The 12874-nt window shown below is 36.2% G+C and overlaps 2 protein-coding genes across 3 annotated transcripts; one reads left to right on the forward strand and one right to left on the reverse strand.

Annotated features, from left to right (window-relative positions):
* Positions 1 to 2: 2 nt before the first annotated feature.
* SCY2 (SecY protein transport family protein) lies at positions 3 to 6147 on the reverse strand. 2 transcript variants are annotated; one of them, XM_011027882.1, is made up of 14 exons: positions 5964 to 6147; positions 4793 to 5299; positions 4595 to 4680; positions 3752 to 3831; positions 3528 to 3617; positions 3205 to 3296; positions 3035 to 3118; positions 2443 to 2584; positions 2031 to 2147; positions 1655 to 1784; positions 1212 to 1335; positions 975 to 1081; positions 642 to 759; positions 3 to 551 (listed from the first exon to the last, which is right to left on the reverse strand). In XM_011027882.1, the coding sequence occupies exons 1-13, from the start codon at positions 6022 to 6024 to the stop codon at positions 670 to 672; spliced, it is 1710 nt and encodes a 569-aa protein (XP_011026184.1). In that variant the 5' UTR covers positions 6025 to 6147; the 3' UTR covers positions 3 to 551; positions 642 to 669. The 2 variants fall into 2 exon arrangements, with proteins under 2 accessions (XP_011026184.1, XP_011026183.1); XM_011027881.1 differs by having other exon boundaries at positions 4793 to 5302; positions 5964 to 6146.
* An 884-nt stretch (positions 6148 to 7031) lies between these two features.
* UVH6 (RAD3-like DNA-binding helicase protein) lies at positions 7032 to 12455 on the forward strand. The gene is made up of 12 exons (XM_011027883.1): positions 7032 to 7683; positions 7825 to 8105; positions 8497 to 8579; positions 8679 to 9082; positions 9524 to 9717; positions 9822 to 10002; positions 10174 to 10298; positions 10479 to 10568; positions 10937 to 11015; positions 11136 to 11212; positions 11423 to 11531; positions 12029 to 12455. The coding sequence occupies exons 1-12, from the start codon at positions 7150 to 7152 to the stop codon at positions 12146 to 12148; spliced, it is 2277 nt and encodes a 758-aa protein (XP_011026185.1). The 5' UTR covers positions 7032 to 7149; the 3' UTR covers positions 12149 to 12455.
* The last annotated feature ends 419 nt before the right edge of the window (positions 12456 to 12874 follow it).

Genomic DNA, 12874 nt, shown 5'->3' on the forward strand with positions numbered 1-12874 from the left:
AGGTAAGTTACCAAACATTTTATATTTTTGACAACAATAGTCACAGCTGCTTTCACAAGCACAAATTTTGAATTGACGTTAAATCCCACTCATGTACAAGACATCTTTGTTCTAGAAAATCCAAGAAAACGAAACGCAGTTGAATTTGAATTCACTAAGTGAAAGCTATATGGCTTCTGGTTTGGGATTTTATATCAGAAGGAAAAAATCAATAATGGCACGACATTTTTCAAGGTTGTCAGAGGTTCATTCAATCCAGAGCATCAGCTTCAAGCAGCAACATGAACCAGGCCCTCCCCTTCCATGGCCAGGTAGAATTATGTTTTGTGTCCACCCGTCCACAAATACCCTGAACACACGCTATACTCATGCAAGGGGATAGAAGACAACCAAAAACTGAGGCTCAGAATCCACTCTTGCATCATTTAATCTGTAAAATAAGAAGACATCTATCTTTTTACTTGCACAACTGAAGTTGGCAGTTCCTGGTGCCTACCCTCCGAGGTGTTGCACGAAGGAATACCAATCAACAGTTGCCATTTGAAGAGTCTCTGCACCACAGGAAAAACAAATTTATTCATCAGGAACCAGCAATTTTTACACGAGGCGGGATTTCCTTTTATGGGCTAATTTATTATCACCTGAAAAGGTGATTGCAGCATCATCATGTTACACGCCATACCGCCTTAGGGCTTTGCTCAAACTTGGCATAACATTATATGCTTGATAAGATCTCCTTAGTTCAATAATAGAACCCACCTGGACCACCAATAAATGTGAAACGTTAGGAGAGGTGCAGAATATGACAGTTGTGCAAACCACCATAATTGATAAATTATTTACACAATTACAGTATCCTTTAGGAGTTTTTGTTTCTCTGTCATGCCTCCATGGTGCAATTCCATCATCAAACAGTCTAAAATAACAAAGCCAAGTGAATAATACATAATCATAAGGTGTCAGTTGGCACTCACGATAATTAGAACCGATGTAAACCCAATTGCAAATCCCTCATTGATCCGACGCAAGTAATGATCGAGAATGGTTGATGTAGTTGCCAGTACACTCAACAATAGACCTCCTGCAGGATCCACCCATTCCAAAAAAAAAAATGGCAAATTTTTTTTAAAAAAAAAGAAAAGAAAGGAAAAGATATGGCTCGAGATTGTAGTTATTCATTACATAAATAACTTGCAGAGGCAAATGTGTACCCCAGAAACGTGTTGATGCCTGGATCTTTGTGAGGTACTCAATGGTCGCCTTCCCAGGTTTCACATTTGGGATCCTAGCTCCCATTTTGTTCAAGTAATCTGCAATCTCCTTTGGCAAGTTTGCCTGTATAGGATCTCCAATTCAGAAACATTCACAAATAGGAAACAACAAATCATAGCAAGTGTGCTATGTAAAGAACAAACTTAAATAGGAACTTTTGCATTTAGAGTCAAAATGGTCCATCTATCTAGCTTGACATGTTTTCTTGAATAAATTAATTTCACATTTTCTGCAGAAAAGATATTGACAAGAAGTGGCTAAAAGGAAATCTTGACACATAAAATGAAAGGATCACAGGACAACAAACACATATACTAGCAAAAGTTTCCATCACATAGCATGTATGATATAATAATTCAAACAAGGATGAGTAGAAACTTACAATGTCAAATATATTGAATAAAAAGACAAACAAAGCATATATTGAATAGTAAACCCAGGGCTCTGCACCAATAGAAGTTTCAGGGTTCAATATCTCCTTAACGTGCTCCCAGAAAGGTGAACCAAGGATACTGCCACAAATGCTATGTTAGAATCCTTACAAACACAAGATTTGGTGAGAAGCGACAAATATATTCATGCTGTTGTCAGGCACAAAGGCACTGCAAACTTGAAAATCTTATAATTCCATGACAAAAGCATATCTAATAAAAAGATAAGCAGCAAGTTTAAGAGAATAGATATGAATTTTTGCCCTTAATATTCAAAATGAACAGGTCAATAGGAAACTATATCTAAATCAGTTTAGATGAAGTTACCCGGCAAGAATACTGGGAACAGCCAAGAGATAAGTTGTGGTGAGAAGAGGCTGCATTCCAGATGGATTAATGTTGAAAGGGATATAAGGCTCCACTTCAGTAATTGGGGAATCATCCCTGTCCAATACACAAAGAGAATAATGTCATATAAGCATTACTGACATAATTAAATTGAGTTAATTCATGAGCAAAGGGACATATTCTTCATAATTGCTTAAACTTTAGTATTTTTTAAAACAACAGGTCGTGTATTTAACCATCCTCTAGATCCACTCAAGAATATCCATCTCCAGAATCAAGCACTTCAAATAACATGGGAAAAAAGATAAAAGATCATAAAAGTGAATTTATGTAATCTGCATTTTGTTCCACCCAAAAAGAGGCTAAAAGTTCTGGAGAACTAAAGTATTACCTTGCAGCAGATGCAAGTTTAAAGCCATAGTATTGCAGCTTTATTTTCCTGCAACCTTCGGTCACCACAACTGCCCACATAGTGACAATGGTAAAAACACCCAATACTGCGAACATATAAGGCCACCAACTAGCAGCACTCCCTACAGCATGCACAAAAAGCTCATGATAAATACTCTGAGCTAGTATGTGGACAAGATACGCCAAAACACTCAAGAAAGCTTCATGTTGATAAAAGCCCACGCTCCCGCTTCGTATTTTTAATTAAATACAACCATTTGGGTTTTGCACCAGGCACACTCATCATGTGATTTTGCAAAGGCTGGTTTTAAGATACAATAATGCAGCATCCTACTCTCTACTTTGCATGTATAGAATTTCAATCCAGTGATCATCAGGGTTTTGGAAGTATAATGTTTGGCTTGAAGTTCAAAATGTTTTACTCACACTCCGTATCAATTTTTACATTTTACCATTTACATACAATTAGATGTTGCTTTTCACTGTCACATGCTCATCAAAGTACACAAAAAAAAAAAAAAAACAAGAAGAAGAGATTTTGGGCATCAGTTGCATGATCTCCTGTCATGTACCTGAGAGCTGAGACAGCATCTTGTATAATGTTTCAGTGTAACCCGTCAGGATTCCCACACAAATAATTAGAGATGAACCTTGACCTGAAATATGCTGAAGAGTTAAAAGCAAGCTAGACAAAAGAGGAAAACAATGAACAAAAATAAGAAAAAAATCACAAGGATAGTACCAAATCCAGATTCTGATATCGTGTCGCAGATCCATGTCATAGTCATTGCACCGCAGACCAACAAAAGAGCTGTCACCATCACATGCTTGACCCTACAAAACCATGAAGATTTTACAAAACAAGCTACCTCTAGGCATTTATTGGATAGCTATTCACAAACTTATAAACATCAGAAATGAGGATCACATGCATTAAGAATAAAATGAGGCAGAAAAGTTTTACTCCAACTGTTGATAGAAACTTGTTCTTTCCAATTTTTGTGGGACAAATTAGAGTCTAAAGTCAAAAGGAATATAGTGGAAACAGCATTATCACTAAATTACCTTTGACTGGCTGCATAAACTGAATAAGGAAGTGAATAGCAAGCAACTATGATTGCCTCAAATATTGCAAAGCCGAGTGATATCCACCATCTGAAATAGATAAAGGGAAAAAAAAATGCTTGATTTGTAACCTACAACATAATTGACTGATTCAATATAACATGCAATTTAAGATCCACTAGCAAGGACTCGTCTCACTGCTTGAGAAGAATAACTAGACACACATATAACTCTTAATCTTCTCATGGCCATCCAAGCCTTCTTTCCGCAGCTTTACCAGGGATGGAACAACATGGCAGAGTACCTGAGAGTCCAGTTCATGAGAATTAGAACGATTTTAGCTGTTCAGCCAAGTATATAAATGTACCAGTCTATAAAATGTTTAATGCATGAACTCAAATACTATTAAAATTAGTTAGCATATATATTTTATTATGCTATCACATATCTGAAGTGCCAATACTAAAAGAACAAAATAGAATTTGTGAGATTTCATTAGGTAGATAAACATTGGGAGAAAAGAGCATCTGATTTGTTGATTTTATCTTCTTGAAGAAAGGCAAGGGTTTTAACTGTTGGATACCATTGAACTAAAGCAATAAAGATTTTTTTTAAATAATCTAGCTAGCAGCATCGCATTCCATCAAACTTAATTATGGAACAGCGATTTTTAAAATGGAAGGCCAAATATCTCGGAAACAAAAATTTCCTTGAATATCCATCAACTTTCAATAGCCCTCACTATCCCACAAACTTTATGAAGAATCAGCGATCACAAACACCAGAAGCACTTTTTAATCTAATCATGCACCAACAGACAGTGATGATTCATTTACAGAAACTGCTGCATGTAATCTGCTAAAAAAAAAAGAAGGATAAGAGAGGATTTTCATCTGTCCAATATCTTGGTAAAGAGAGAAGCATTCTTCCGCCTCTGAATACTGCTTCGTATGTGAAATCCACAAATTGCTTTGAGAAAAAGAGAAGGCAAGGACCATATAGAGTGTGGTGATGCAGAACAGTCTAATTAAGAAATGTGTTATCTGGCCAAAGAAAAAGCTCAAAACCTGCATGAGTATTGATGCTAATATCTGAGGACTGATTCCAAGCTGAAAGAATGACAGTTTCAGTTCCGTTGAGAAATCCAATTCATCTGCCAAACAGCATAACAAGTAACTCAATCAAACAAAATTAAAAACACTAGCTTTGAAGTCCCAGCAGATTTGATCTAAAATGATAGACATGGTTATTTAAGTTTAACTTACCAACAGATCCAGTGACAAAGCTTAGATAATCTCGAGGTATCAACCTTCTATCAAATCCAGGCAAAGGAATATAATATCCAACACGACCAATTACAATTAGGACAGCTGTCACAAATAACCTCCTTCTTATCTCACTCTTGAAAAATGATTCAGCAGCACTATTGATAACAGAATTCATCCGACCAAAATTGAGGAACCTGTTTCGAAACATTTTAGGTGGGGATTGCAAACTATTCAAGTTATTGACATCAAGCAGATTGAGAAGAGCAGCCCCGTCATCAGATCTAGGTGGTATGGCTTCATGTACAGGCGATGCATCAGCATTTGCATAATCAGTTCGATGCTGATCTGAAGAATTGATAGAGATTTTTTTGTTTGCTCTAAAAATAATAGGTCTGTTACGTAACAGGAAACGCCTTCGGCCAGATTCTTCTAGATTCATCTTATGAGAAAAACTATTTTTTGCACATAGGGGATAGCATTCTTCAAGTTTCCTTCCAGTCCGTTGATCTGCATCGGTCACATGATGTGTATTCAACCATCAGAAAGGGGGGAAAAATAAAAATAAGCAAAGAATGCCATTCATATTGATCAAGTAGCTTAAATTGGAACATTACAACCTATCACAACCTTAACAAGACAAAAGATAAATCACTCAACAATACATTTTAGCTGGAGTACATTTCGATTATTCTTTAATCGGGTGGTAATCAATCAATGGCTGGATTCGTATATCACCCAAATAAACGAGTTCATCGACATTGACAAAACCGAATGCTACGTGGTTTCACCGAGACATCCCTCATTTCACATTAAATTTAAGACTGGACAGGAAAGGATACTGCTTTCAGAGTACGTAATGATAGCCATCATTTTCCACAGGCTAATTCTTGCCACTGTTCGCTCGGCCATGTTGGTCATCAAGCTATTGCAAGCAATTAATTTCATAATTCGAAATACAAAATATGCTAAAACTCAATACCAAGCTGGTATTCAAAACTGAGAACTGAGGCACACCAAAGCTGAGATTTGGATTCAAAAGATGCTAAAACAGCTATCGTAACCCTCGAATTTATGCACAGAAAAAATTAAAAAAGAATGAAAAAAAGAGGAAGAAACAACAGATAATCCCTGACTTAGCTTCACTTTCCATTTTCAATCTCTTCGTTACCTCGAAAATTGAGGGGTTTGAATCCAAATACACGAGGCGTGAAGCCAAGAGTTGCTTCCATGAGACGCGATGCCTGAGTCCCTCTAGTCCCTCGACTTCACTTCACTTCAAGTGTCTCTCCCTAAAACGCGCTTGCTCATTCTCGCTGATAACTCTACTTCAGGGAGAAAAAAACACACTTCTTTTTGGCTCCAGGCGGTGCTCAAAATAAATATCAAGATGACTGACGTGTCAGTTGTGTTGTATGTATAAAGTACATTTTGCCTCCTTTGGTTTTTCGCTTCTTTCATTTCGTCCCTGCCTTGCTTTAAAAGTGAAACATTTCACCCTATAAAGCAAAATGAAAAATCTATTTGCTATTTTTATTTTGGATCTCTTGGGAAAAAAAGAAATTGTTCTTTCTTTGGATTTTTTTTGTTTGAAAAGGATTAAATTTGATGAATATTATATTTTCTTTTAAAAAAACAATGGCTATTGTGAATGGTTTGCTATTATTAAATATGTTAAAATTAAATATTTTTTTTGTTACACTGCAATAATTAAACATAGTTTAAATCTTGAATTATTAATATATTAAATAATAAAATTAAAAATAAAATATTTTGAAAATGAAGGAAATTAAACCATAATCTCCATCCTTTTATTTCAAAAATCCATAACAAATGCTCCACCTTCACCCACCAATACCCCCCTCCTCGTGCATATTGAGATTAATTAGAGCGTGTTTAGTTGGATTTAATCTATATTTTTTAATTATTTTTAAAAAAATATTAGTATCAATTTTTTTTAAATACAATAAGTATTTTAATATATTTTTAAAAAATAACCATTATTATATTTCTAAACACCCTTAGTAATGGTTGGATTGAAACGAATTGCTTTTAATTGTATATTTTTCCTCGTGCATGTAGTAATTAAACTCATGATTAATATTGAAATATAAAAATAAACAATAGGGTCCTAACTGAAACATTTTAATAACTATGGTGACCAAGACGCACTTTAGCCTATTACAGTATCAATATGTTTTCTTTAAAGCCCTAAAGAACACCCTCTCTGAATCCACCCCACTACCCAACCACCACCACACTGCCGCCTTGAACCACCACATACCGCTCGCTCTCTTCACTTGTATATTTATACGCAAAAATATAGTGTATATTGATCCGTATATAAAAACCAAACCATGAAGTTTCAAATCGAGGACGTGACCGTATACTTCCCGTACGATCACATATACCCGGAGCAATACTCCTACATGGTGGAGTTAAAGCGTGCACTAGACGCTAAAGGTCACTGCCTGCTTGAAATGCCTACGGGAACAGGAAAGACAATAGCTTTACTATCATTAATCACAAGCTACACTATCTCTAAACCTGAAGGCGCAATCAAGCTAATTTACTGCACTCGCACAGTTCACGAGATGGAGAAAACCCTAGCCGAATTGAAGTTATTGCACAATTATCAAGTCAAGCACCTCGGCCCTGCTGCCAACATTTTGGCGATTGGATTGTCTTCGAGGAAGAATTTGTGTGTAAATCCTAATGTTTTGGAAGCGAATAATAGGGATTCGGTTGATGCTGCGTGTCGGAAAAGGACTGCGAGTTGGGTTAGGGCTTTGGCCGCGGAGAATCCGAATGTCGAGACTTGTGAGTTTTTTGAAAATTATGAGAGGGCTGCGTCTGGTGCTGTTTTGCCTCCTGGGGTTTATACTCTTCAGGTAATTTATCTATTTATTTTTTATTTTTTTTGTAAACTTGATTAATAGTGTTTTCTAATTGATTTGTTAAAACAAGATTACTGAGATGCGAAGGAATGTTTTTGATTCGGCATTGTTTTGTTTGGTTTCCGTGGTTTGCAGGATCTAAGGGCATTTGGGAAAGAGAAAGGGTGGTGTCCGTATTTTTTGGCAAGGCATATGGTGCAGCTTGCGAATGTAGTGGTTTATAGTTACCAATACTTGCTTGATCCGAAGGTGGCTGGGATTATATCCAAGGAAATGCAGAAGGAATCTGTTGTTGTGTTTGACGAGGCGCATAATATCGATAATGTATGTATTGAAGCACTTAGTGTTAGTGTGAGGAGGCAAACTCTTGATGGAGCATCAAGAAATATCTCAAGGATTGAACAAGAGATTAACAGGTATGACTTATTTTTCTGTTTCCTTCTATCTCACTGGAAGTGTTGATGGATAGCCTGTATTTGAATGTTTCACACTCTAGATCATTTGTCACAGGTTCACAGAATGGCATTTGGGGCTGTAGCGCACACTATTAGTTTGATATTACCTTGAGCATGTATTACATTTCTAAATGTTTTGAGACATTTTTTTTTCTATTGCAAGTGCTATTTGATATTTGTTTTAATGTGCCTTGAATATGGATCTAGATGCTTATACTCTTGTTCAAATCTGACAAAAGGGGCCTTACTTTAATTATCTGTGGTGATATAAATGCCCTGATGGAATGGCAAAACTATTTCCTAGAATGAAGATTATTTATGTTTTATTTAATCTGTTTGGCATGTTAGGAAGGTTCAAGGCCACTGATGCTAATAGACTGCGTGATGAGTACAAGCGGCTTGTTAATGGTTTGGCATTAAGTGGAAACTTACCTGGTATGTCAAATGCTAAAGCATAACTGCTTGTGCTACTTTCTATTATAACCTAAGTTCTGACATGTTGTGCTCTTGCTTTCTCTTTATCTCTTTCTTCAGGCACAGATTCCTGGCTTTCAAATCCTGCCTTGCCTGATGATATTCTGAGGGAAGCGGTTCCTGGAAATATTCGCCGGGCAGAACATTTTTTGCATGTTTTACGAAGATTGCTCCAGTATCTAACAGCGCGGTTGGATACTGAGAATGTTGAGAAGGAAAGCCCTATTAGCTTTGTTGCCTCCATAAACAACCAAGCTGGAATCGACCAGAAAACACTAAAGTTTTGTTATGATCGTCTACATTCACTTATGTTGACGTTGGAAATAACCGATACAGATGAGTTCTTGCATGTCCAAACAATATGTGACTTTGCAACACTAGTGGGGACATATTCTCGTGGATTTTCCATCATAATCGAACCTTTTGATGAGAGAATGCCACATATTCCTGACCCTGTATTACAGGTTCCTCCTAACTTTTCTACCTCTACACCTTCATCTTCATTTTAACTTATTGTATAATATTTTTTTTATCAACGTATATTTTCATTGTAGGGAATAGTTATATGCTGGCAAACCTTGCATTATTCCATGAATGCTTACAATTATGCCCTTCATGTACCATACTAGACAAACATGCAGAATCTGCATAGGTGATTTTGACCTGTCTGTTAAGGGAACTTTTTTACTATCTGGTGTGACTCATTTCAGTAGTTGCTGCTTTACCTCCAATGTGCCTACATGTGCATAATATGTTTAATTGTGCTCCTCTTGTTCTAATTTATATGAGTTTTGTAAGCATGCTACAACTGCTTATTTTGTCATGTCCTCTGTTTTATTTAGAATATCCTTTCTCTAGCATCTTTTTTTCTCACACCTAGTCTTTATTCACCTTGTTTGTTCCAGCTCAGTTGTCATGATGCTTCTCTTGCCATAAAGCCCGTGTTTGACCGGTTTCAGTCAGTCGTAATTACATCTGGAACTCTAAGCCCAATTGATCTGTATCCCCGACTTCTTAATTTCCACCCTGTTGTCAGTCGAAGCTTTAAAATGTCCTTGACAAGAGATTGCATATGTCCAATGGTTCTCACTCGTGGAAGGTATGTGGTTGGAGACGAATATTTTATTTGTTTAAAGAATCCACCATTGTTTTAAGATCAAAGTGGTCTGTTGTATTATGTGAAATTTTTGTTTCTGATTGCAGTGATCAACTTCCAGTGAGTACCAAATTTGATATGAGAAGTGATCCTGGTGTTGTAAGGAATTATGGGAAACTATTGGTGGAGATGGTTTCTATTGTTCCAGATGGAATTGTGTGCTTTTTTGTGAGTTATTCATACATGGATGGGATTATCAACACCTGGAATGAAAGTGGACTTCTAAAGGTGAAATGCATTCTTTCCCTTTACTTGGTGAAAAACCGCTATCCTTAACTATTCAAGCATCCCCTTGTCTTTTCTTTCTTTCTTTCTTTTCCCCCTAAAGGTGAAAATGTTCTATTGGTACGATATGTGTCTTCATTTCCTTTAGAGTACCTGATGATCTTGTTATTTCAGGAAATAATGCAACATAAGCTTGTCTTTATCGAGACCCAAGATGTGGTAGAAACTACTTTGGCTCTTGACAACTATCGTAGGGCTTGTGATTGTGGAAGAGGTGCTGTTTTTTTCTCTGTTGCCAGGTATCAGAATGCCATTGTTAAATCATAATGTCTTCGAGCATTCATATGGAAGCAGTTATGTGAAGGAGGTGTTGAAAATAATCTGATAATGATTGGGTGTCATGACCGAAGAGGTGGGATGTAGCTGACCCAATCATATTCTTTGTACTGTGATAACTTTTTTTAATCTGTCAATTGCAGGGGAAAAGTAGCTGAAGGAATAGATTTTGATCGGCATTATGGCAGACTAGTGATCATGTTTGGTGTTCCTTTCCAGTACACCTTAAGCAAGTGAGCTTCGTTGTATTCCTTCCCATCCTAGTTTTTTTAGCACATTATTTCTTTTAAGGTGCCCTGATTTTAGACTAGTGGAAGGTAGCCGAAGGAATAGAGTTTCCCTTGGTTCAACCAATTACACTAGCACTGTTTTTAAGGTAGGAAGTTTTTCCTGTGGAAATATATTCCCTTAGAGGTCAGGCTAACAAAATGGGGTGGATCAGCTGGGGATATAATGTCATGTTTCCATTGGCATAAATAGATGTTCTGTTGGGGTAATGTTCTACATTTGTGCAGTTCTTATGTAAAGGCTAGATTAAACTTTCATAATCAATTTGCTTGAGTTGCCATTATGTGAATGTATTGAGACAAGAATCTTGCAGGATACTACTTGCACGGTTGGAGTATCTAAGGGACACATTTCAAATTAAGGAAGGGGATTTCCTAACATTTGATGCCCTGGTATGATTTTATCCACATAATTATAAACCGAGAGCAACTTGAAATGGTTTGACCTTAAGGCTTGGAAGTTTATTTCTTCCTTTGAATTATAAATCTAATTAAAGGGATTTTGTCGATCAGAGACAAGCTGCTCAATGTGTGGGCCGAGTGATCCGGTCAAAGGCTGATTACGGAATGATGATATTTGCTGACAAGAGGTATGGAGTTAAAACTGTATAAATCCATTAATATTCTCTACTGGTAACATTTATTGCTCAACTCTCCACTAACACACTGACAGAGAGTGGTATCCACATGCGAGCGTGGAGAGAAAAGTATCACTTGGATATTTTAGACCTGATCTTAGTACTCGAGAGTTTTCTGTGCAAAAATGTGTGTAGCTCTCATAATGATGCAATTTTGTGCAGGTATAGCCGTCATGACAAGCGCTCTAAATTGCCTGGTTGGATTTTGTCTCATTTACGTGATGCACACCTGAATTTGAGCACTGACATGGCACTGCATATAGCACGCGAGGTGTGTCAACCACATTTGTTTTTCCTACTTTTGCTTTTGGGAAACAAGCAATTACCTGCTTAGACTTTTAACAATGAACTACCAAAATAAACAGGAGGCCATATTTCTGGTCTGCATTTGAACATAGCATGACGTTTTCCCATGTGAAGGGATTATACCTCTTCAACACATTCTCTTGTGAAACCATCTTTGTTCAGTTTTCTCTTCCCCGTCTAATTTAGCACCCTATGCGCCTGAAAGAGAACCCACAATAATGAGTTTCAATTAGGTATCTGCCCTCAATCGCCCGGGTTAAATTTGAATTAACTTGAAATAATATTGTTAAGTTATTTGAATAATTTTATATAGGAAGAATGAAATGCTGCAAGTGACGGGAGTCTTGCTCTGCTTTGTTTAAAGAAACTCTCTTTCGGGCTGAGGCATTCTATGACGCAAATAAAATTACTGTACTGCTAATGCAATTTTCCTTTATATGAAATTATTTCCCTTGAGTGCAGTTTCTTCGAAAGATGGCTCAACCATATGACAAGACTGGTTCTAGCGGTAAGAAAACCCTGTTATCACAAGAAGATTTGGAAAAGATGGATGACAGTGGTTTGCAGGCGATGCTGTATTAAGGATCTGAGAATGGGCACACCTTTCAAGTTGGGTTTGAAAACATCATTCCAATTTAACTTGTAAAATTTTGCCAGGGAACTTTTTCCAAATTTCCCCTGGGTAGTCCCTCATCTCTTGACTAATGTTTTTCGGTCATTGCGGACATTTGTCCCTTTTTTTATTTTATTTTATTTTTAGATTTACCGGCAGCTTTTGTTGGGCTTTGTAATATATGATGCATTAATGGATAAAATTGAATTGTTTGCCAAGGATACATGATACAATTATGTCGAAGAACCGTAAATGAATTCCTGCGATTCTGCTTGAGGCTGCCTCCACAAGCCAGACAAAAACCGGTTAATTTTGATGAGCTCGACGTAGGCCCATTTACTTAGGTTCATTTGTTTAATAAAAGGATTTTTTAAATTTTTTTATTTTTGCCTTAAAAGAAAACTATTTTTTAATAAAAAAAATCAACTTGTTTTTCATGAAAGAAATTTTTTTATTTTAAGTGGGAAATACCTTTCAGAAGTTAAAAATTTTAAAATGTGATGTTTTTTATTGATTATATTAAATTTAATTCTTAAATTTTTTATTGCTATATGTTTTATTTTGATTTTTTATATTAATTTTATCTTTTAAAATTTGATTTTTATATTAATTTTGATATTTATTTTTATTATTGTTATTAATTTTTTTATCAAGCTTTTATTGAAATTTTTTTATTTGTCTAATGTGCTTTATAT

The sequence above is a fragment of the Populus euphratica genome, unplaced genomic scaffold, assembly GCF_000495115.2.
Source record: "Populus euphratica unplaced genomic scaffold, PopEup_1.0 scaffold30.1, whole genome shotgun sequence".
In the NCBI taxonomy this organism is placed as follows: Eukaryota; Viridiplantae; Streptophyta; class Magnoliopsida; order Malpighiales; family Salicaceae; genus Populus; species Populus euphratica.

Bases quoted from the DNA above. Each gene is read 5' to 3' on its own strand.
- SCY2 (XM_011027881.1), bottom strand. From the start codon at position 6,024: ATGGAAGCAACTCTTGGCTTCACGCCTCGTGTATTTGGATTCAAACCC. The intron at 1,785-2,030 runs GTAACTTCATCT...CATTTGTGGCAG, and splicing joins GTTCCCAGTATTCTTGCCGG to TATCCTTGGTTCACCTTTCT. The intron at 1,336-1,654 runs GTAAGTTTCTAC...GATCCTATACAG, and splicing joins TATTCAATATATTTGACATT to GCAAACTTGCCAAAGGAGAT.
- UVH6 (XM_011027883.1), top strand. From the start codon at position 7,150: ATGAAGTTTCAAATCGAGGACGTGACCGTATACTTCCCGTACGATCAC. The intron at 8,580-8,678 runs GTATGTCAAATG...CTCTTTCTTCAG, and splicing joins ATTAAGTGGAAACTTACCTG to GCACAGATTCCTGGCTTTCA. The intron at 10,569-10,936 runs GTGAGCTTCGTT...AGAATCTTGCAG, and splicing joins TTCCAGTACACCTTAAGCAA to GATACTACTTGCACGGTTGG.